General features: G+C 42.4%; 9 protein-coding genes across 9 annotated transcripts; 6 read left to right on the top strand and 3 right to left on the bottom strand. All coding sequences in view use genetic code 12, as the record gives it.

The window, feature by feature from the left end:
• Positions 1 to 20: 20 nt before the first annotated feature.
• Positions 21 to 1,553, bottom strand: OLE2 (stearoyl-CoA desaturase; the record flags this gene model as incomplete). Its single annotated transcript, XM_006685624.2, has 1 exon — positions 21 to 1,553. The coding sequence occupies one exon, from the start codon at positions 1,551 to 1,553 to the stop codon at positions 21 to 23; it is 1,533 nt and encodes a 510-aa protein (XP_006685687.1).
• Positions 1,554 to 1,664: 111 nt separating this feature from the next.
• Positions 1,665 to 3,098, top strand: ssr3 (SWI/SNF and RSC complex subunit Ssr3; the record flags this gene model as incomplete). Its single annotated transcript, XM_006685625.2, has 1 exon — positions 1,665 to 3,098. One exon carries the CDS (start codon positions 1,665 to 1,667, stop codon positions 3,096 to 3,098), a length of 1,434 nt encoding a protein of 477 aa, XP_006685688.1.
• Positions 3,099 to 4,185: 1,087 nt separating this feature from the next.
• PSN45_005235 (uncharacterized protein) lies at positions 4,186 to 5,829 on the top strand (the record flags this gene model as incomplete). Its single annotated transcript, XM_006685907.2, has 1 exon — positions 4,186 to 5,829. One exon carries the CDS (start codon positions 4,186 to 4,188, stop codon positions 5,827 to 5,829), a length of 1,644 nt encoding a protein of 547 aa, XP_006685970.2.
• Positions 5,830 to 5,939: 110 nt separating this feature from the next.
• PSN45_005236 (uncharacterized protein) lies at positions 5,940 to 8,354 on the top strand (the record flags this gene model as incomplete). Its single annotated transcript, XM_066158446.1, has 1 exon — positions 5,940 to 8,354. One exon carries the CDS (start codon positions 5,940 to 5,942, stop codon positions 8,352 to 8,354), a length of 2,415 nt encoding a protein of 804 aa, XP_066014543.1.
• Positions 8,355 to 8,508: 154 nt separating this feature from the next.
• Positions 8,509 to 9,264, top strand: ssb2 (Replication factor A protein 2; the record flags this gene model as incomplete). The annotated part of the gene is made up of 1 exon (XM_006685628.2): positions 8,509 to 9,264. The coding sequence occupies one exon, from the start codon at positions 8,509 to 8,511 to the stop codon at positions 9,262 to 9,264; it is 756 nt and encodes a 251-aa protein (XP_006685691.1).
• A 68-nt stretch (positions 9,265 to 9,332) lies between these two features.
• Positions 9,333 to 14,300, bottom strand: PSN45_005238 (ATP-dependent DNA helicase; the record flags this gene model as incomplete). Its single annotated transcript, XM_066158447.1, has 1 exon — positions 9,333 to 14,300. The coding sequence occupies one exon, from the start codon at positions 14,298 to 14,300 to the stop codon at positions 9,333 to 9,335; it is 4,968 nt and encodes a 1,655-aa protein (XP_066014544.1).
• Positions 14,301 to 14,926: 626 nt separating this feature from the next.
• On the bottom strand, positions 14,927 to 16,591 carry srk1 (MAPK-activated protein kinase Srk1; the record flags this gene model as incomplete). The annotated part of the gene is made up of 1 exon (XM_006685630.2): positions 14,927 to 16,591. The coding sequence occupies one exon, from the start codon at positions 16,589 to 16,591 to the stop codon at positions 14,927 to 14,929; it is 1,665 nt and encodes a 554-aa protein (XP_006685693.2).
• A 2,860-nt stretch (positions 16,592 to 19,451) lies between these two features.
• Positions 19,452 to 20,180, top strand: PSN45_005240 (uncharacterized protein; the record flags this gene model as incomplete). Its single annotated transcript, XM_006685910.1, has 1 exon — positions 19,452 to 20,180. One exon carries the CDS (start codon positions 19,452 to 19,454, stop codon positions 20,178 to 20,180), a length of 729 nt encoding a protein of 242 aa, XP_006685973.1.
• A 520-nt stretch (positions 20,181 to 20,700) lies between these two features.
• On the top strand, positions 20,701 to 22,230 carry SMF1_2 (Manganese transporter smf1; the record flags this gene model as incomplete). Its single annotated transcript, XM_066158448.1, has 2 exons — positions 20,701 to 20,740; positions 20,840 to 22,230. 2 exons carry the CDS (start codon positions 20,701 to 20,703, stop codon positions 22,228 to 22,230), a joined length of 1,431 nt encoding a protein of 476 aa, XP_066014545.1.
• Positions 22,231 to 22,359: the final 129 nt, after the last annotated feature.

Raw genomic sequence — 22,359 nt, forward strand, 5'->3', positions numbered from 1 at the left:
GGAAATGGGTATAAATAGGATCAAGCGGCCTCAGCACTCTTGTATGCTTCTTGTCGGTGTGATTTGTCCTGCACTTCACCTTCCTCTTTGACGATTTTGTTCCACACCTCTTCCTCATCTCCATTGTCAAGATAGCCGATTCTCATGGTTGCAAGCAAGTTTTGGGCTGCCGTCAGATGGCTGTAAACTCCCCCAAAGAATGCCTTGGTAGCGTCCTTACCATGCGAGGCTTTGAGGAGAGGTAAACCTCCAGGATGTTGCTCCATAAACGGGGTGATATCATGGATAACGTTCAGAATAACAATATAAATCCGGTCTTCATGTGCGGACGTAGCTATGAACCGTTTGAACTCTTGCGGAGTAATTAAAGGTAATTTGGAGATAGGAGTTCCCCAATTCAATTGAGATTTCACTTTGTTCAATACCTTCTGCCTCTGCTGGATTCGTAACTGAGTGATTAAGTCCGAAGGAGTTACACTTAGGTTGTCGATGGCTCCTAGCATCGAGAGCGTAAACAAAAACCATTTGGTGGGATCAAATGAAAATTTAGAGGAGTCGTTTCTGTAGTCATGAGGAAATTCGTGATGGAAGTTCTGTTTAGCTTGTCCATATGTCAAGATTGAAATCAATGGATTGTTGCAGTTGATAGCTGAGTTATTGTCATTGAATGGCTGGGTGGGCAAAGACACTTTGATCTCACCAAAATGACAAATCGATTCTGTACTCAACAAACACTGTTGGCACAAAAACATACGGAGGATACCTGGATAGATGATCCCATTTAGAACAGAATCATTGCAATAAAACCTGGTGATTACAGCAGGTATGATTATGGTGGTGGTAATAAATAGTAAAAAGTATACCTCATGCTGCCAGAGAATCAACCGCTTGATCCTTTCATTATACTGTTTTCTCTGCGTATCAAGCTCATCAAATTCCATATCAATAACATCCACATCAAATATATCGTTATCTATTGCACCTTTCACAAACTCATGATCAATAAAGCTGTTATAGAAAGACTCGATTTTAGGCCGTTTGATGATCCACCCCAAATGTGAGTAGTAAAATCCTCTCTTAATCAGGTATGGATCTTTGTTTGTATCATCTGTAAACTGATGATGTGCTCTATGAAGAGATCCCCACCATTTTATGGAGCCGAGGCCCATGCTGGTACCAAATATAGCGAAATAATACTGAAGAACCCGTGAGTTAGTAATAAAAGCATTATGGGTGAAAAACTTATGATACCCACAAGTGAACGCCAACATCGTCAAGTTGAAGTATGCTACCGAAAACCAGAGGGTAGCGATATTCTGCGGTATCACAGATACAGCGTATCTGCTCAAATAAACTATTGCCACCACTGGCATCACTAGCACTGTAAAAGTATGAGTATAATTGATTCTCTTAAGGAGATCACGTTTCCGCTTGTGCATCTGGTTCATTTGCGAATTCTTGATGGTGGCCGCATGGTTAAGTAGATGGTGGTTGACATCCTGGGTCTTCTTTTTCTTTTTGACCCGGTAACGAGATTTAACCTCCTCGTTCATAGTTTCCAGAGGCACACCTTACTAACTGTCAGAATTATTTGCGGGTTTCGTGAGGTCGCGCAAAAAACGAGATTTTTTTCTTCCAGTCGATAAACAAGTACAATCAAAACTATGGCTACTCATCAATCTATCCCTGTACCAGGTTCGTACGCGGCCAGAAACCTCCCGCACAGTGCACCTGGTGCTTTAGGTGGACCAGTGCCGGTCCAGGGCAAACCAAGACCCAATCCTGCTGCTGCACCCGCCATTCAGTATACTCCCAACGACTTGTCAATTCCAGCAAAACTTTATCAAGATACTCCCAATCTCGAGTTCTACAAGAAACTTCTCGATGCGGAACGGGAAATCGACTTGATAAGTGTCAAGAAAGAGTTGGACTTTCATGTGATCCATGCTAAATCGTTACAACCCAGCAGTTTCAAGAAAGAAACTGGTACCTTGAGAGTTTACGTGTATAATACCTGTGAAAATCAGCCATGGCAGAAACAATTGGCCCAGCAACGAGGTGAACCCGTTGACCCAGCAGCCGAAGGATTCTGGACTTTGAAAGTAGAAGGAAAATTCTTACACAAAGAAGGAAAAGAAGCGACAAACAAGTTCAGCTCCTTCTTATCGGGTATATCAGTTGACTTGATTATTAACGAAGACTATCCGCACTTGGCCGAGAATCAAACGCATGTGGTTGAATGGAGAGACCAATACCCCCAGTATCAACAAAGACAGAGTGAATTTGATGGGTTCGATGTTAAGAGACCTGGAATCTTCAACTTAAAGTGCAAAATTGCCATCTTGATTAAAGAGCAAACGGCCAGGTTTAAAATGAGTCCTAAATTTAGCCAATTCATCGGCAAAGAAGAGGCCACTCAACAAGAATCTATTCAAGGAATCTGGCAGTACATTTTATTCAAAGGCTTGATCACCAAAAAGGAAGTAGCTCAAGTAGATGCTGTGACCAGCACCACTCCTGGCCTTAACGATGCTGCAATGGCCATTGACACTGCCAAGGACTTGACGGTAGTGAAGTGTGACGAGGTTTTGCAAGATTTGTTAGGAGTAGAGCAGTTTAGGTTCAGCGAATTATTTCAACTTATTCAGCCTCATTTCTTGCCCAGGCAACCGATAATATTGGACTATGAAATCGACACCAGGAGGTCCACCACCTTAGGCGACTTAGCGCTTGATATTCCTGTGGAGTTACCCACGGACATTGCGCACTTGCAAAGAGTCACCAGCGATGAGCACAAGAAAGTGTTTGCAGAATCTGCTCAAACGCTCGTACAAATTGCCGATTTGAACAGTAAAATAGCGTTGGGTGTTAGCAAGTTGAAAAACTTGGACACGAGAAGAGACTTCTACAAAGAGTTAAACGAAAACCCTGTGGAGTTCATTAAACAGTGGACCAAGACTCAGCTGGAAACCCTCAAGAGTTTGAAGAGCGATGAAGGGTACGACGAAGAAGTGGTCAGAAGAGCCCAATACTTTGAAGACCACGAAGACGTGTTGAAAGAAAAAATCGATGTATTATTAGGCACCACCAAGTTCTGAACATCATTCCTGATGATGATTAAGTATTGTAATAAAAGCCACGACCACTACCTTGTAGATCACCTAACTTAACTCCGGTGCTTAGCGCTAACCATTTTCAATCTACCAATCAGGAAGGACAAGCATTCTGAACATCAGCAGAATTGACGGGTATTGTGCCATAATAGTCCGGATGCTAGAAATATTCTAAAAACACTCATCCTGAGCGGTAGAATCTCACCGGGGAAAACTACCTAGATACAATAAAAGTGGAGTCATCGTCAATGGAGCCCTTATGGGAACAAAGGCCAGTATATACGAAAAAAGGTGGAGTAGGTAATTTAATAATGCCAGAAGAAGCAGATGCTATTTGGCCAGGACGGCAGTCTTCGCCGACAGACCTGTATATGGTCGTACCGGTCGCCGTGGACTTCATGCCCGGACGCGCGCAATTCTCCATTAGCGGCTGCGACTTTAAGGCATCCTGGACTGTTTCCAGAACCTCAAATTATTGGCTGAAAAAGAACACTTTATCAGTTATCGGACGATTTTGTAGATACGATTACCACCACCTAATTAACGTTACATTAGAAATCACAAGCGGTTGTGTTGGTCTGGCTACTAACTGTTTAATATGACCCTCTGGTATCGGCCCCGCTATCCAATTGCGGTTAGCTACGGAACTGGACCCCTCTCAAATGTTTCGAAACACGATCTGCTAGAAAAGTTTTTGCAGATAGCCGTGCAAAATCCAAAATGGGAAAGGGTAGATTCTTGGCTGTCGCTGCACTTTTAGCGGCAAATAGAATCACGCCAGATAAGAATGGTGATGGGATAAACCAAGCATAAGCATAGGATATTTCCGTATCGCAGGGTACCGGTAGCGAAAGGTATGCCACAGCGACGGTTTTGTGCAGCGGTGGAAAATATATCTGTTTTCTCTGGTTGCAGTTGCTTTTTTCTTGCGCCTGCATGGTGGATGAAAATCGCCAACCAGATAGTGAGAAAATGGCAGGAACAATGATAAGATGCAAGATAGGCACCTAGAAGAATTGGTATAAATATAAGGTTCTCTGTCACCAAAAATTAGTGGAGAAAATAATTTGAAATGTCAAAGGAGAATAAAGTTGAAGTTGTTACTTCGAATCTCGAGAGTACCTCAAATGATGACTTGGAGTATGGAATCGACGTCGATGCCAGCAAAAGAGCAGAGTTGCAAAGAGGTTTAAAACCCAGACATATCCAGTTGATTGCCATTGGTGGTGTTATTGGAACCGGGTTATTTGTGGGGTCAGGGGCAGCTTTGTCTACCTGTGGACCTGCTGCCTTATTGACTTCCTACCTCATCATGTCTGTAGTCATCTACGGGGTGATGCTTTATTTAGCCGAAATGGCTACCTACTTGCCTTTGAAGGGAAGTTCAATCTCCACATTTGCAACCAGATACGTGGATAAGTCATTGGGGTTCGCCATGGGTTGGAATTATTGGTACTCGTATAACATGTTGGTACCCACCGAAATCACCGCTGCTGGTATTGTTGTGAAATACTGGACTGACAAGGTACCGGTTGGAGTGTGGATCACTATCTTCTGGCTTGTGATTGTGGGATTGAATTGCCTTGCTGTGAAATATTACGGAGAAGCCGAGTTTTGGTTTGCTTCGTTAAAGATTTTCTGTATTTTGGGTTTGATCGTCACCGGTATTGTCATCTTTTTTGGTGGAGCACCTACTCATGACCGTTTGGGATTCAGATATTGGAATGAACCTGGTTCATTTGCCCAGCACTTGGCGTCAGGTAACACTGCCAAGTTTTTGGATGTGTGGACGAGTATCATCAAATCTGCTTTTGCATTTATCCAAGGTCCTGAATTGGTGGCCTTGGCTGCTGGTGAGGCCAAAAAACCTAGGCAGAACATTCCTTTTGCAGCCAGGACTTTTGTTTACAGAGTCATCTTCTTCTACGTGTTGGGGGCTTTGGTTATTGGTGTCATTGTCCCATACACCAACCCTAACCTTTTGAGTGGCAGTGGAAATGGTGCCTCGTCTCCATTTGTTATTGGTATTAAAAACGCTGGAATTAAGGTTCTCGACCATATCGTCAATGCAGTTATCTTGACTTCAGCCTGGTCTTCTGGTAACTCGTATTTGTATGCTTCCACCAGAAGTTTGTTGGGGTTGGCCAGAGAGGGTTACGCTCCCAAGTTCTTGGATAAAACCAACAAATACGGAGTCCCCATCACTATTATTCCATGTGCGGCCTTCAGTTTATTGGCATACTTAAACGTCAGCAACTCTTCTGCCGAAGCATTTAACTGGTTCTCCAATATTTGTACCATTTCAGGTTTAATTGGATGGGTGTGTCTTGGAATCAGTTACTTGAGATTCAGAAAGGCCTGTTCTGTGCAAGGAATTTATGAAACCTTGCCATACAAGGCACCATTCCAGCCATACTTGACGTGGTTTGTGATTGTGTTTGTGACGATTGTTTGTATCACCAACGGTTATGCGGTGTTCTTTGACTTTAACGGGTCCGACTTTGTGGCCGCCTACATTACTTTACCTTTGTTTTTTGGGTTGTACTTTGGACACAAGATTTATATGAAAGTTGTCCACGGATACACCAGGTGGTACTATCCTGCTGAAGAAATTGATTTGATCACCGGCTTGGCCGAGGTTGAGGCCGAAGACGCAGCCGAGCCTGAGAGAATCCCCAAGAACTTTGCCGAAAAAGTGTGGTTCTGGATGGGTTGATGTATTATATTGTGTAGCGCTACGTATGAGTAAAAAAGCTAATTTAAATTTGCAGCATTTGCGATGAAATTAAATGGGTTTGCGCGTCTTCCTACTGAAATATCGTTGAAATGGATCTCAGCATTGACCCGAATATTCAACACCACCATCATTCGGACAACTCCACCGAGGATGTGGACACCAATACGTCTCCGGTGGATAGTCACGTGGTAACATCCTCCGATGCTCCTGGAGATGGGAATTTGGACCATGTGTTTACCCTCAACGAATATATGAAGAGCGATAATGATGAAGAAGTGGACGGAGGTGAGAGCAACGAGCTTGAGATGATCGACTTCAGCGTTGGTGATGATGCTAGCGATAAGTCTACGGGCCTCGTGGACCCCAAACCATCGGTGCCGTTGTCGACCCCCAATAAGCTGATCCAGCTTGTGGAGTATAAGCACAAAGAGAAAGCACAACGGCTTGGCCGGCCCCGTAACCATGTGCTAAACAACATAAAGACGTCACCGGAAGAGTCCAACCAGAATGAGGAAAAGTCAAAGTACATGTTGTACCGGCTTGACGATCAACCAGTTGAAGGACCTGGTTCTCGTGGCGGTAAGGGTGATGTCCGCCAGAAGAAGGGGAAGATCACGTCCGATACGTTACGCAAACGGAAGCAGAAGCAGGCCCAGTTGTCGTTTGGAAGTACAGGTATTAAGCTTCTAAAAAAAGACACCCATGAGGAAGAGATTGATAAAGATGTCACCACTGAAAAAGGTGTGGTTGCACCTGAGAAGAAGATAGTGAAAGTCGAACAAAACCCAAAGCTGGTGGTGGCCCTTGATACAGAATCTGCTTCAACAGAAGCACCAAAAAAGGCAAACAACTCAGTTGCCAAGTCTGGTGAAAAGAAAAAGCCCTCCAAGGAAAAACATGTGGTTTCAGCTTCCCGTACAACAGTGTTGAACGGTCGAAATAAGCTTACGAGGCAGTTTCCGGGACCTGTGATAGGTTTGTACTATGATCTTTATGATGAGAATGTCATGAATAGTGCTGAAAATAAGATTGCCAGTACAGAGGAACTTGCTCTTGGGTTCAATGTTAAGAAAGCCCCCTATGCAAGCGACGTTATCTTTTTGGTTTCCTATATCTCCAAGTTCAAAGATATAATTGCCCTTGGAAACATAGGACCTCAAGATATTGAGAAAGGTATATGCTTAGAAGATGAGGCCGAAGAACCCCAAGAAGTGTCTCCATTAATGAACGAGTTATTCTGCAGACTCGTCACCCTTGTACTCAATAGAAAGCCAGATGTCAATCCGAAGTACCAAGGAAAAGCTGTGTCAGAATTAAAAGCTGTCTGCACCAGTCTTGGTCTTCCTTATGAGTGGAAAGACTCCAACGAAATGTACCAGAAGTTCACCGTTGAAGAGGACCCTGCCAATATTGTGGATGAAAGTAATCCCGACATTTTGATTAAAGAGGGATACGTGTTCAAGCCACCATATGTATATGAGAATCCTTTCAATGATAAGCAAGGATTTGAGAAGCTTGGTTTTCCAGGAATCAGTAGTGGAATTGACAGATTAATTATGCTCAGAACCCTTGCTCAGTGGTCTTTGACAGCGTCGAATGAGATCAAGGCAGCTATAGTAGATTTTCTTCAGAAACAAGATATTCCTGGTGACAAGGAGACGTTTTATGCTTCTAGAGCCGTATTGAAAGGATTCAAGCATACGGAGGATTTGACCACAGAAATTAACAATAAAATCGCTAAAAAGAAGTACAGTGAAGACAACGAGCTGGTGGCTCGATATGTGGAACCAGTAGCAGATCCCATGGACCATCCGTTGCGTCTTCGATTGGATGAGATGATTGCTGGTGATGTGGGGTTTAATGTTGGCAGATTCTTCTTTGTTCGAGTTTCAAATGAAAGTGATGGAGGTGTCAGTTCTGTAAAGAAGATGAAACATATTTGGTCTGATTTGAGCCTGATGCGAGCATCTTATGCTTCTAGGTTCAAATTTTACGTCCAAGATACGCATAAATTACTTGTGGATAGACTCAATGGAGAGGGTATTGAGTTTACCGAGTCGGGCGAAGAAAAGACTCTGGAAAAGCTTAGTGCTGAATCGATAGACTCTCATTACTATGAGGTAGCTTCAAATAGTGAACAGCTAGAATTATTTGTCATGCATTTGGAAGCCAAATTAGGTATCTCTGTTACAGGAGATATTGTTTCCATCATTCCATCATCATCGGTGATCTACAAACCTGTTAAAGCGTTGTACGAGTACCTATTTGGAATGTTACCTCTCTTAAAGCAACAAGAGAGTTTAAGAGCGGAGGCGAGATCTTCGAGGAAACGAACAGTCGACTACAGTGATGTTAATGCGTCAAAGAAGATGAAGGTGTATTTGGAAGATGATGTGGAAGAGCAGCATGAAGAGCCAGATGATGACGAAGATGCTGATTTCCACGAAGATTTGGATGAAATAGCCCAAATAGATGATGATGAGGATGATGACTATCAAGATTAGAAACGAAAGCCTTCATCCTCTTGTGTATTTTATATAACTGCGACAATCTGTATTAATTGAATAGAGCATCAATAGTTTGCAATTCGCATCCATAAATGTCAATAGTTCGCATCAATAAAAATCGATATTTCATACGCGTCGCTTTAAATAAACTATGGCAGACTACGGCTCATACGGTGCTTACGGAGATGGAGGTTTCGATCAAGGTGAAACCTCGTTTCAACAAGATCAACAATCTTCTCAAAGACAAGGAACGAGATCTTCTTTGACTCCTGTGACCATCAAACAGATCAACGACTCTTCGCAACCTCTCCCAGATGCTGATTTCCAAATCAATGGAGTTAACTTGAATATGGTGTCATTTGTTGGTGTTCTTCGTAAGGTGGATAATGGGAACTCGGCCACCACATTGACGATTGAAGATGGAACTGGTGCTTTGGAGGTGAGAAAATGGATTGATGATAATACCTCCAGTGTATCTGAAGAATCTACCAAGTACGCGGATATGAAGGATAAATACGTGTATGTGACTGGATCGTTGAAGGAATTCAGTCTGAAGAAGGCAGTTCAAAACGCCAATATCACCGAGGTCACTGACCATAACCAAGTGCTCTATCACAACTTGTCGGCTATTAGTGTTCATATCACGTCTCAAGGAATCACTAAGAAGAGTGAGAATGCTTTGTTTGTGGGCAACGACGACGTTTCACATTCGGCGGGACTGCAGGAAGAACAGGTGTTTAGCACTGTGAGTCTGAATGCTGCTAGTATGCCTGAAGGTGTTCCACTTCAATTGATTGCTCAGAAGTTGAACATAACTGCGGACGAAGCCTTTGTGATTTGTACCAAGCTTGTTGAGGAAGGAAGATTCTACACTGCCTATGATGATAGATCGTTTTTGGCTATTTGAGTCAACTATATATGTTTCGAAGAATGTTTTGTACGTGATATTGTTTGTAATAGGTAATATACCATATGTTAGTTGATCTTGGTCATAGTATCCAAGTTCATAGTTCGACTCATTTCTTTCGAGGATGTGGCACAGAAGAAGGCATCCCACAAGTCGTCGTTGGAAACAGTTTCCCCTTCTCCTTGACCTCTATTCACCAATGTGTCAATTCCTCCACTTTTCATTAGTGTCATAGATTCAGCCTTCGACAAATCTTTTGCCTGGGATATTCTGGTTGAAGGTTCACGAGGATTGGAATTGACTGCCGGCGTGCTCTCCTTAGTAGGCACACCACTGGTGTTTTCCAATAGAGTTTGGATATAGTTGAGCCGTTTATTTGTGGACAACACCACAATGCTCTCTTCCACTGAATTCTCAATAGCAAACATCCACACAGTTGTAACCTTAGTCTGGCCAATCCTATGAATTCTAGAGATGGCTTGCAATTCTAAAGAAGTGTTTACCAATGGTTCACAAAGAAATATATGGGTTGCGTTGATCAAGTTCAAACCACTGGCTTGTGCTTTAGCATTCAACAAGAAACATGTGATGTCATTGGAGGGATCCTTGAACCGCTCCACACTATCATACTTAGATCTTGGTCTTCCAGCACCAACCTCCGCGGTTAAGGTTCCATACGAAGCGAGATATGAGATTTCCGCGTGTTTGAAGGCAGTTGCAAGAATATAAAGCAAGTCCTGCCACTGACTGAAAACAACGATTTGTACACTTGGGTCCTGTTGCTTCAAATAGAGAACCTGCTTCACAATCATATCTACTTTGGATGAATACGAATGTTTGAGTTTAATTTTTTGGATATCATTGACAACCATATCGTCCATATGTTTGTAGATGGAATACAAATTCTTGTCCTTTTCCAATGTGTTTGAGGCTTCAACTCGGTTGGCCTTTAAGTCAGGAATATAGTGAGTGAAGTTGTAGATGGAGGATGTGGTTATAATACTCTTACAAACGGGACAACTTCTATGATTGCTTAACCACTGTTCCAAGCAATCCTTACAATATTTGTGCCCACAAGGCGTCAATGATCCAATAGTAATAGTGGTACGGCAAATAATGCACATGAGATTGTCATCAATATCAGTAGACGACTGCTCGGGACTACTCAAACTCTGTAAATACTTGAATTTTGTAACCAACTTCCCCATAGCAATGGGAATAGTTTTCAAACTCTCAAAGCAACGACGGAATCCGTACTCAATTGCTGGATTGTAAGTTTGCTCGGGATCAGTTTGGAAATACTCAGGCATCCTTACACTATCTGATATTTGTTGCAACTGTTTGAAATAGTCGATTCTGGCATTGAAAACAAAGTTACAATTGGTAGACAACTCTCTGAGAAGTAGCACACTAGATAGCTTCTGATTATCAAAAATCTGTCTAATACTCAGAGCCGCCGCATCAAGTAGCTGTAACTCCAAAGATGCACTTTGAGAGCCAATACTCTTCTCATCATTGATCTGAGATTGGATATCTTTGATTTCACGAACCAAGTCGTTGAATGAAAATTTGGATACGGGTTTGGCTTCCAATCTTTGAGCTTCTAAGAAGTTCAAAAACTCTTTGTCGTTAACTCTCTCCAATTCTACATCGAAGTCTCTCTGCTCTTGCTGTTTGGCATTACTGACAATCCGTGTAGTTATCTCCTTTCCTTCAATAGCTGAAGATCTATCAGCCAATACTCTGGTCAACAAATGCAAATAACAAGAGGCTTTGTCCTGATCTTCAATTGTTTTCTCATACTCTTGACCATTGGGATCCTGATCAAGTGTTAACAAAGGAGAACAAAGAATTTTAATTAATTCGTTCATCCAATCATTTATCACTTTGGCCTGAGAATTCAATTGATCCACAAGTGCTTGAACTCTGTTGAAGTAAAGTGACACTTTCATTCCTATTACTTGCTGGGCAAGGTCAGCAACTTTTATGAGAGGGAGCTGCTTGAAAAACTTCTTTGTGGTCTTTGGAACAAGTAAAGAACCATCATCAACAAAGTTGTCGGTGCTTCGAGCAAAGTATTCCCTGCTCAAGATCCTAGAATTTACCGCTTTCTTGACGTTATTGGTAGAACCTTTCAAAAGCAGCTGTCTAGTATGTTCAGCCAAGTTGTAATAATGCTGTTCTAAATATTTCAACTTGGAAACTTCTGTACTTTCTTCGCTCGATTCTGGTTCCGTGTATGAGTCCAAAATCGATTCTTCAGTAATAAGAGGAAACTCTAGGTGAGATCCAGTTAACAAAGTTGCAAGATCCTGGGAATCATAAGAAAAACGGTCCTCTAATAATGGATTATTAATATAAGACAGGTACACCGGGTTTTGCTGCTTTTCAATCTTCTGTATATACTCAGGATCATAGTCTTGGAAGTAGGACGATGCCAAGAGAAAATAGCACTTATGTAACGTTAAAGACCACAGCCTGAGTCTCGAAGTGTAGGTTTTGATGAGCTCATTGACCTTCTCATACTCTCTAACTTCGTGATCAGTCAAATCCAACAGCTCTGGAGGGATCACATTTTCATCTTCATACACATCTTCATCATCCACATTAGTGACGGCATCGGCCACTTTCGTTAATTGATTTCTTCGTTCCTTAGCTTTGACTAGCATCACCTTCGTTCTAGCGAGAATTCCTTGTGTGCTAAGGCAAACAAAGTTGAAATACCTTCTTGCAGCTTTTGGGTGTAACGTGAGTTCACACAAAAACGCAAGATCAGTGTAAGCACCCATCAAATTTCTCTCCGTCTTTATAATCTCGGCTGCAGCTGACTCCAACATATCATCCAAGACGTTTTCCAAAGTTTTGAGAACTTGGACGGTCTGCACAAATTTGGAGTTAGAGTTGTTATTGTACAAATAGTATCTTGTTCTGTACCTTCTAGTGTTTAGATTCAACTGACCCACCTGAGGGTTACAGCATATTTGTCTGAGCCTCACTAACCAGCTTTTCATATAAGAAACAATAGTGGGAGTAGGCTCCCAAGAGTCCATAACTGGAGTACCGTTAACGTCTAAACAAATGCTCGCAAGACATTGTTCAAGTACTTGGTTGTAGTTTTCTTGTTCGACCACATTGAATGGAATAGACATAAGCACTCTATTTTGAGGAGGTAGTTTGATATCATCATGCACCATAGCTTTAGTATGTCTCAAACCTATGGATTTCCATAAGTAGATAAAATCCTCGTTTGTGTTGACCTCAATGTTTGTCAAAAGATCCCAAGATGACTTGCCAATCTTTCCACAAAATGGCATATACCTTAAAAACGCCAATACAGAGTGTAGATCGTTCAAGTTCTTCTTGATGGGAGTACCTGAGACTGCCCATGAATGAAACCTTGGGATTAAAGAAGCACACTGGAATGGTCTTGAGATTTTAGAGGAAACCATCTGCACTTCGTCAAGAACTACTCGCCAGAACTGAAGTAACATCAAAGGAGATTCATAGCTGGAATTACGATAAAGGTCAGGAAGCTTATTATGCTTCAACGCCAATTGAATCTCGTCTTCCAAAATCTTTTCGTAGTCAGTTTGGGCTTGATCCTCGTCAGTCTTCATGTTCGCAATCTTGGGCTTCTTGCTCAGCATAGAAAGCTGAAATAATGATCGGTAATCCTTTAATAATGCATCTTGATCATAAACCCCCGCTTCCTGCTTCGGGTCCTGTACTTCTTCAGTTTCACTAACGTCTTCATTACTGGAATCAGCTTCTGAAAAGTGCACGGACCCATCGGAGTGCTCCGCTTCCTGACCATCATCTTCCCTTTCAGTATCACCATGGGTTCTGGAAGATCTCTTTCTACTAGAAGCTCTTGTATTCTTGTTCCTAGATGAATATAATGCATAATCCAACTCTTTGGAAATAGTCGAATAAGTAGTGAACACAATGTCAAACATCTTCAAGTAATCTGCAATCAACCTCGGATTATTATTCAACTTTGGGTATTTGTTCAAGCCTTTGTAAATAGTAACAGCCAATGATGGTGCTAGTCTCAAAATCTCTTCTACCCATTGTTTTAAAATAGAGTCAGGGGCAATTATAAGTGTTGTTTTGGATTGCAAAACAGGCTTATGGTCACCAAAATTTGTCAACTGAATATGAATGGTATCATCAATCTGGTCCGTGGGTCTTGGATTGAGTAATGACAATGCTGTGACCTCAACAGTTTTTCCTAGTCCCATTTCTTCAGCAAGCAATCCTTGTGCTGGGAGAATAATTGGTGTGTCGTTGCTGCTGTGATAGTTCAAAATGAATCTGTACATGGAAACACGGTCCACCAAATTACTGGTGTACTTGTTATACCAGAAATTTTCTTCACGAAACATAACACTTGCCCATCCAAAACAGAGACCTCCCAAAGCTTGGCCTACTTCAGTATCAATCAGTTCCATTTCTTCCGGAGAAGCCCCATCTGGGTGATCAAAGAAACTCTGGATTTTCTCAGTCAATTCATAAGATATGAGATGCTTGTTTTCACACCGATTACTACTCCAGTTATACTGCACCGACTCCTTTGTGAGCATCCAGTTAACAGTCCGGCACTGAAACCGAAGTAAGTTGGTCTCTAGCTCTGGAAGCTCAAACTGTGATGCAATGTCTGGAAGGGTTTTTGCATGTTCAGACATGGAATCATAGAAAAGATGTGCTGTCACTGGAGTCAGAGGATCTGGGAAAGTAGATGTATCTGCAGATGAAAGTGGTTTCACATTCCAGTTCAAGTAGCGTGATATTTTTAACGACACATTCAACGGAACCAATTCATTAACATAGGGACCATAAAACACTTTATAGCAAATCTCTGCCTCTAGAGTTTTGTCCTTAAGGTTTATTGAGAACTTAACCAGTGGTGACTCTGTTTGAATGGTGTAATTGGACTTCGAATTGGCGTTTTGAAGTAGCAAAAGCTCCTGGCGAAGATACAACACTTCCTCCTGGTGTTCTTCCAAATTAAACGTTAAAAGGGATTCTTCCTTCATTTTGAACACTTTATGGTTCTTAATGGATAGAAAGTGTGAGTCACGGGGGATCAGGAGTGATATATGTTTTGTTTGAAACGAATACGTTCCAGTACTTGGGATCATTAATGGTTTGGAATTTATTGTTGGCTGATACGGAAAATGTGCTTTCAAAACGAGCCTACGGTTGACAATTTCGTTAAAGGAGCGGTATCTAAGCAGCGTAGGATCAGTGTGCTCGTTCTGTCGGTGGATTTCTGTCACTCCACGAGTATATTTATAATGTTCGATTTTCAAGCTCTTGAGATCTTTATTTGTGTAATCCTTGAATTGTGTTGTTGTTGACGGTTTTATGCTAGCACTAGAGTTGGTAGTGTGTTCGCCATGTGCCAATTTATCCAAACTGGTAATATTGGCATGTAAGAGGTGGATCCCACCAATCTCTAGTGTACCCATGATTGATAAGTGTTATCGGAAATAATGCCCGTGATAGAGTGATCGCGCAAGAAAAAAGTATGTTAAATAGAAGTGTTTTATTTCAATCTATGATATTTGAGTAAACGTAGACAACGTAACAAGTGGTAGAGCACCAAAGAAAGTTTCTATCAAAGAAACTAATACCATACTGGCAAGTTCCTACCGTATACTTATGAAGGAACCATTATGGGTTTGTGTTTTCTTCTCTCCAAGATGGACGCACCACCCAAATTCAATTCAAAGCCTTGTCTGGCTCGTTCAGGTTGCTGATGGTGTCTTTTATGAGGAATAGTTTCAAGCACACGGCCAGAACCTGTTACTGCTTCATCTTCCTCTTCTTCTTCGATGAACTGTTGAAGCTGTAAAGGATTTGAAAGCTTTGCTTCTTCACCCATTCTATGAACTGCTGTAGATATATCAAATGCATCTCTTAAAGCAACTGCAGCAGGAGAATACATTCCATTGGTATACTTCTTGGAGTACCTGTTGTTGAATTCTTGAATTGGATGTTTTCTGTTATTTGTAGCAACAGGCACAGGATGGGCCATGGGCGTACGTACCTTATTGATCCATGGATCTTGCAAGAACTCATCGATGGTATACCGTTGAGAAGGATCAACCGTCAATAATTTTGTAACACACCGTTTAGCTTCCAAACTGATTTCGTCCCACCAGGGAGACAAGAAAGTATACTCTCCTTTTGCAACCTTTTCCGTAAGAGTGTCAATACGCTCATCGTAAAAGGGAGGAAACCCACATAATAACGTGTACAAAACACATCCAATTGCCCACATATCCACTTCCTTGGAGTATCTTTCGTCTCTCACAATCTCAGGTGCAGTGTACCCTACAGTTCCACAAGGAGTCTTGGTATTGTGCTCCCAGATTTGTTTGGATAATCCAAAGTCAGCCAACTTCACAAGGCCAATGGTTCCTCCTCCAACGTTAGGTATAAACTCTCCTTCATCCAACTTGGTGTTTGGATCATCAGACCGACGCAATCTTGCTTGAGGGTTCGGAGAAGGTTTCATCTCGATGGGATAAAAAAGTAAATTTTCAGGTTTGATATCCCTGTGAACAATTCCAACCTCTTCGTGTAAGTATCTAACGGCGCTCACCACTTGGGTAATAATGTGCCGGCACAAGTCCTCAGAAAGATATGTGTACTTCACAATAGCCGAGAAGATTTCACCTCCTGTCACCAACTCCTGAACGATATAGTAGTAAGGCTCAGAGTCAATAAACTCAATAAAATTCACGATATTTGGGTGATGCAACTGTCTCATAATCGTCACTTCTTTGAGAACCGCTTGCTTTTGCGGTTGGTCCATCTGAAACTTCCGTAAAATCTTGATGGCCACCTGGTTGTTGGTGGTAAGATTTCGGGCTCGGTGGACAACTGAAAAAGCCCCCTCTCCCAACTGTTCCATTACCTCATAGTTTTCAAGTCCGGGGTACAACTGCAGCTTTTTGCGTTGAAGAAGCTCTTGTTCCACAATATGAGACGCCGCTTGTTGATGAGTAGGCTGTTTGTTGTAGTCGTTCTCGGAAGTACCTGCTGTAGAAGATCCAATCTGAGACGAGCTGCCGTCAAAATGAAGCCCCACCAACGTGGAATCAGAAGGGTCACTATTCGAGCCTGACAGAATCAGGTCATGCGATGGCAAGTCTGCCAACTGGCTGCTAATCGTAGCACTAACAGGAAGGTTAAAATTGGCACTGGCGTTCCCATTATTATTGGCACTGGAAACAGGCACGGAGAACGAACCGGACATGCTGTGCTTTTCGTTGGCATGTTTACCATGGCGGATAAATGCCTTCAAGTTCTCAAACATGAGGCTTACGTGATAGGGTAGGATGAGTGGACGCTGGCGGTGTTGCGTTTGTGGTGGATAACTTCCAGGCTGATGCGGATGAGAAAAATCGTGATAAGTTTATTTTGTTTCGCACAGAAGAAACACCGAAAGGAAGATTTGTAAAGAAATAATGTCTGGCGTGCGACACATACTTAAGGAAAACCTTGTGTTAGAGTGTACAAAAGCCAATATTGATGGGTGATGTCAAGGAGGGGGCACTGCATAAAGGCTTATCTGGTAGAATTGGTTATATTTCAGCTCAAAATGCAGTCGCAAGGATCATAGGAGCAATAAGGTTGACGTAGCCTTGCTTTTGCGGAACACCGGCGCAGGGCAACAGGTGCTGGTACTCCATGGTGCTGCGATCTGGGGAATCCCGTGAGTGCCGCGCCCGGGTACAGGGGCTATTAAATTTGGTGTGCCACATTGCTTGGTCAACGTGGTCGATTTGAGTGTTGCTGTGGTGCAGCAATACAGTGTTTCCAGGATGAATTGCACACCTCCAATATCCGAATGTCGTGACTAGGTAGTTTTCAATTTCGCTCCTGCCAGTTTTCAATATCGCCAGTAGAGTAAGGTAATTACTTATGCATAGATCCTGAATATCGCGGTGTAAGTTTATGAATGACGGATGTAAGGCCCCATAATTACGTGATTTTATATATAAAAATAGCGTGTATTGTATACTAAAAAAGACCTATAGAGTTAGTCTCAATGACTCGAATAAAATAAATGAATTTCCTTCCAGCCTCGGAACGAAATTCGTGGTAGAAAATTAAAATTGGCGCACTGCAAACAAAGCAAAAAGCGCACACCGTAACAGATTAATATCGGGCGAGTTGATGAATATCGCTGTTGTACTAAATCAATATCGCAAGAAGAAGTCGTTTTTGTCGCATAATGTGGACTAAAGAGGTTTCTTTTCTAAGCAAGTAGAGAAGCAGTTTTGGGAGTGTTTAATACTATTTTGTATATATTCAAGTGGTACAGAATTTACAGCCTCTTTGATACGCAATGAAAGAGTCTCTCTTTGGAGGAGCTTTCCCCTCTTCAACCTACTTTTTACTTGGTAGGACAAGACCTTTGATACCTGCTCAGCGAATGCAATCGTATCCACGATGTTAAAAAATCTTGCATTTCTGAAACTACGGACTATTATACTTATATTCCATTCTTCCTTACTCTTCTCCCACAAGCCGGAGTAAAGTGAATGACGCTAGTACAGCCTAATTCCTTGAGGCCATTGTCCTGATTTGGATAATGCATTTTTACATATGCTATCCAGTTGCCACTGTGGTCAATTCTGACACAATAAATATAGCAAATGTTGTTATGGTTATCAAGGAAAGTCCCCAATACACCTTCCAAATTCCACGGTTGTTCAGTAGGCGACCCTGGAACTTTGATCTCCCAGTACAGTTCATCTGAATGAAACGTAACTAAGTCGTTATCATTATGTTTGAATGACCAACCCCCTTTACCCCCAACTCTGTTCATCAAACTCTTTAACCATATCTCATAGACTGCTGAACCAAACACAGTATCGTTAACGGCGGCATGATAATCGGTGCAGTTGGTGGCCACTTTATTGATGGTGTCTGTGGCGAAGGCGTTTATATTTATTAAACTAACAAAGAGTAAAAACGGGAATATTAGGAACATTAGAGTAGAAGTAAAATGTGTATTACTGCGAGATTCAAAATTTTCGTGGCCCCAACCAAAATCTTTGTGCGCTATTGAATTGAAGAATATTGCGACATCCAGATAATGAGGGTGCAGTATTCAAACCGGTACAGTAATAGCATCACCGAGCTGAGCAATAATATTATTGTCGGTTGCTGTTATCAGATCGCACACGATGAAACGAGATCAACGGTCAGGTACAGTTACATTCAGATTTCGCACATCATAATCAAGAGAATGACCCTTGTAAGTCTGACAGGGAAATAGCGAGGCTGATAATGTCATTTCTTAGTTATCACTTGATGCATTATTAATTAACCTATTTTACCCTTACACTGTCTTGTTAAACTTTCGCAGAATAAGTGTTAGAATTCGGACATGTTTATGCTGAGCTTGCTATGTCTTACCGGCGTTGAAGGCCTTCCGGCTGTTTGCCTATCTAGAATTATTTGTGATGGCCTTCATATTTGGTTAAGCTCACTGGTGAGGTGATCTCCGTACAAGGGCAGTAGAACTCTGAGACATCCTGTACACCGATATAACGATTAAATTGTGGATGTTGTGGTCTTGTGGAACCCAAAATTAAAGGAAAAGTCCTTGGATATAAACAGTTAGAGGACTTCTGTTACTGTAAACTCTATACACTTACTAAACTGAGCGACTGGGGAAAACTAGCTGGTGTGTTTTGAGAATATTACCAAACTTTACGCACTCAGATACTGTTCTTTCACCGGTCGTAGCGGGTTTCATGTCTGTCAGTAGATTATATGTAGTGCGTACCACCGTAGTACTAAATCAAAATTTCTAGCGGCTTTCTCCTAGCTTTGGAAATGTAATCTTAATCTTATATTTCAACTTGCAATGTAATGAGAGAGCCAACTTTCACATGGAAGCATATAACTTGTTCTTTCTAACCTGACAATGATGTCTCATTGGCTCAGGATACTTTGGCCAGCGTACAAGGATTTGAGTTGCTGTAAAGGCTAAATCATATGCATGGTATGCGACATTCACCCTGAACAATTGTGTACAACTAATGAGCGGTAGAAAAATGTCGCAACCATCGCGACGTCGCAGCTTCCGTTTGTGTAATTTCACTCGGCGAATTTAAGTAGCAATTTCTCATAAACTTCTCAACCACCAAACACTTCTCTAAATGTCTACTCCTCCAGCGATTGTGTTTACAGACTGGGATGGAACTGTCACCCTTCAAGACTCTAACGATTACTTGACCGAGAACCTCGGTTTCGGTTATCCCAAGCGGAGAGCCATCAACGATGAAATCTTGAACGGGTCCCTCAGCTTCAGAGACGGATTCCAAAAGATGTTAGATTCCATTGATACGCCCTTCCCAGAGTGTATTGAGTACTTGAAAAAAAACATCAAGTTGGACGAAGGATTCCGTAAGTTTTACGACTATTGTACGTCCAAGGGCATCCCCGTGGTGGTTATCTCATCGGGAATGAAGCCAATTATTTATAACTTATTGAAGAGCTTGGTAGGCGAGGATGCAGCTGAGAACATCGAAATTTACTCGAATGAGGTGGTGATCAAAGACGACAACTCCTGGGACATTGTATACAGAGATGACTCAAGTTTTGGCCATAATAAGGCTCTTTCCATCAAAGAGTATTTGGCTACCCACAAATTCACCAACCTACCACCATTATTTTACTGTGGTGACGGAGTTTCTGACTTGTCTGCTGCTAAGGAAACCAACTTGTTATTTGCAAAAGAGGGAAAGGATTTGATCACCTACTGTATCAGAGAAAACATCCCGTACACTGAGTTCAGCAATTTCTCTGAAATTTTAGACAAGTTGACCAGTATTGTTGAAGGTAAAAACCTTATTTCCGACTATGTCCAGAACCTGGACCTGAAGTAACGGTTGGAGATCAGCTGATTTCCTGCCTATCGATTTTGGGCGTAGCACTTCCATTCTGGGATCTTCCTATAAATAGAGTATAGACAAGCTCCTTAAAATAGACAGATACGAACTATGTTCTACAGATACGTATATGTTGCCATTAGATCCCTGGCACTTGTATTTCCGGTGGAACCACAGGCTTTGAACTTTTGGGGCAGAGGCTTGGTTGGCGGTGGTAGAATGCTAACGCCAAGTGCGCTGAAAAAAAGAGTTGCAAAAAGTGCTCACGCAAACGCATGCAAAGCCAGCGTCTTTCCGAGTACTCTGGGCAACCAAATCACATCACTCACTTTGGACGACTAACCAAGTATCTGCATGTCTGTGAAAAGTATAGCCAATCAGGTGCACCCCACGTAGCCGTATATTAGGTATGGCTGTGCTGCACAAAAGTGGTTATGGATCTAAGACTTGCAGTGCGGCGGAAACCTGGGTCAATAAAAGACGCACCTTTTCCCCCTACTCAATTTTTTTACCACCAATGCTTTCTCAAACATTAACGAACTTCATCCCCATGGGCGGTACAAGCTCCTCGACGTCCTCCGTGTCTACTTTAACCCCCAAACTGACATGGCAATCGCGCTGTAAACAAGTTCTCAGTAAATATTGCTCGTTCATAGGACCTGGGCTTATGGTTGCAGTCGCATATATGGATCCAGGTAATTACGCTACAGGTACCACTGCTGGTGCCTCCAACAGATACTCGTTACTTTTCATAGTGTTGGCGTCCAGTATCATGGCCATTTTCCTCCAGAGTTTGTGCATTAAATTAGGCTCTGTTACAGGATTTGACCTCGCCCGGTGCTCACGAGAATACTTTCCCAAATGGCTTAACATCATCTTGTGGGTCCTCGCTGAACTTGCTATCATCGCCACCGACGTTGCCGAAGTCATAGGACTGGCTATTGCTTTGAATATCTTGCTCAAGATCCCGCTTCCTGCCGGTGTGGCTATTACTATAGTCGATGTGGTGTTCGTATTGGTGGCATACAGAGCTGACCATTCATCCACGAAATTCATCCGCTACTTCGAGATGTTTGTAGCGGCATTAGTATTGGCAGTTACCGTGTGTTTTGCGGTGGAGTTGGCCCAGTTGCCGGTCGACGGGGCTGAGGTCAAGGCAATTCTCAGAGGCTTTGCACCTTCTGCACAAATGCTTGAAGGTTCTGGTGTTTCTATTGCTGCCTCCATCATTGGTGCTACTGTCATGGTCCACTCGCTCTTCTTGGGAAGTGGACTCGTCCAACCCAGGTTGCGGGAATATGACGTTAAAAATGGGTATGTGAACTTGAACACATTAGACGAGAAGTCTGAGACTGAGGAAGACTTCTTCTACCGTCGGTACCGTCCATCGTTCCAGAGTATTAGGTACTCGTTGAAGTATTCGATCATTGAACTCACTCTCACGTTGGTGACGTTTGCGGTGTTTGTGAACCTGGCGATTTTGGTGGTGGCTGGTAACACTTTGTACGGAACGGAAGAAGCAGTTGATGCGGACTTATACACCATCCACCGGTTATTGCTGGACAATTTGGCCCCCACTGCCGGGACTGTGTTTATGTTGGCGTTGCTTTTCAGTGGCCAGAGTGCTGGGATTGTGTGTACTATTGCCGGCCAGATGGTTAGTGAAGGTCATATTAACTGGACCTTAAAGCCATGGGTTCGTCGGTTGGTGACGAGAGGCATCTCCATTGTGCCATGTTTCGCTATTTCCGTCGCTATTGGCCGTCTGGGCTTGGGAACAGCTTTGAATGTGTCACAATTGGTTATTTCTCTATTGTTACCGTTCTTAACTGTGCCATTAATCTACTTCACCTGCAAGAAGAGCATCATGAGAATCGAAGTTCCAGAACATACAAAGGGGGCCATCAAAGACGAAACCGATGGAAAATGTTACGTTTACTTCCACAACAATTGGATCACAACCTTGGTGTTGTTGACTATCTGGGTGTTCATTTCGGTTATTAACATATATGCCATTTACGACTTGGCCAGAAACGGAATTATGTGAGGATTGGCGCTATTCTTGAACCGGGCCCGCCTGTGCTCTCCCCATTTCTCGCTAGCGCTGCACAAGTTAGTGGCACTTGGGCCACAAAGCAGTAGCACTCTAACTAGTTATAGACCATTGCCCTACTGG

The sequence above is a fragment of the Yamadazyma tenuis genome, chromosome 7, assembly GCF_029203305.1.
Source record: "Yamadazyma tenuis chromosome 7, complete sequence".
NCBI lineage: Eukaryota > Fungi > Ascomycota > Pichiomycetes > Serinales > Debaryomycetaceae > Yamadazyma > Yamadazyma tenuis.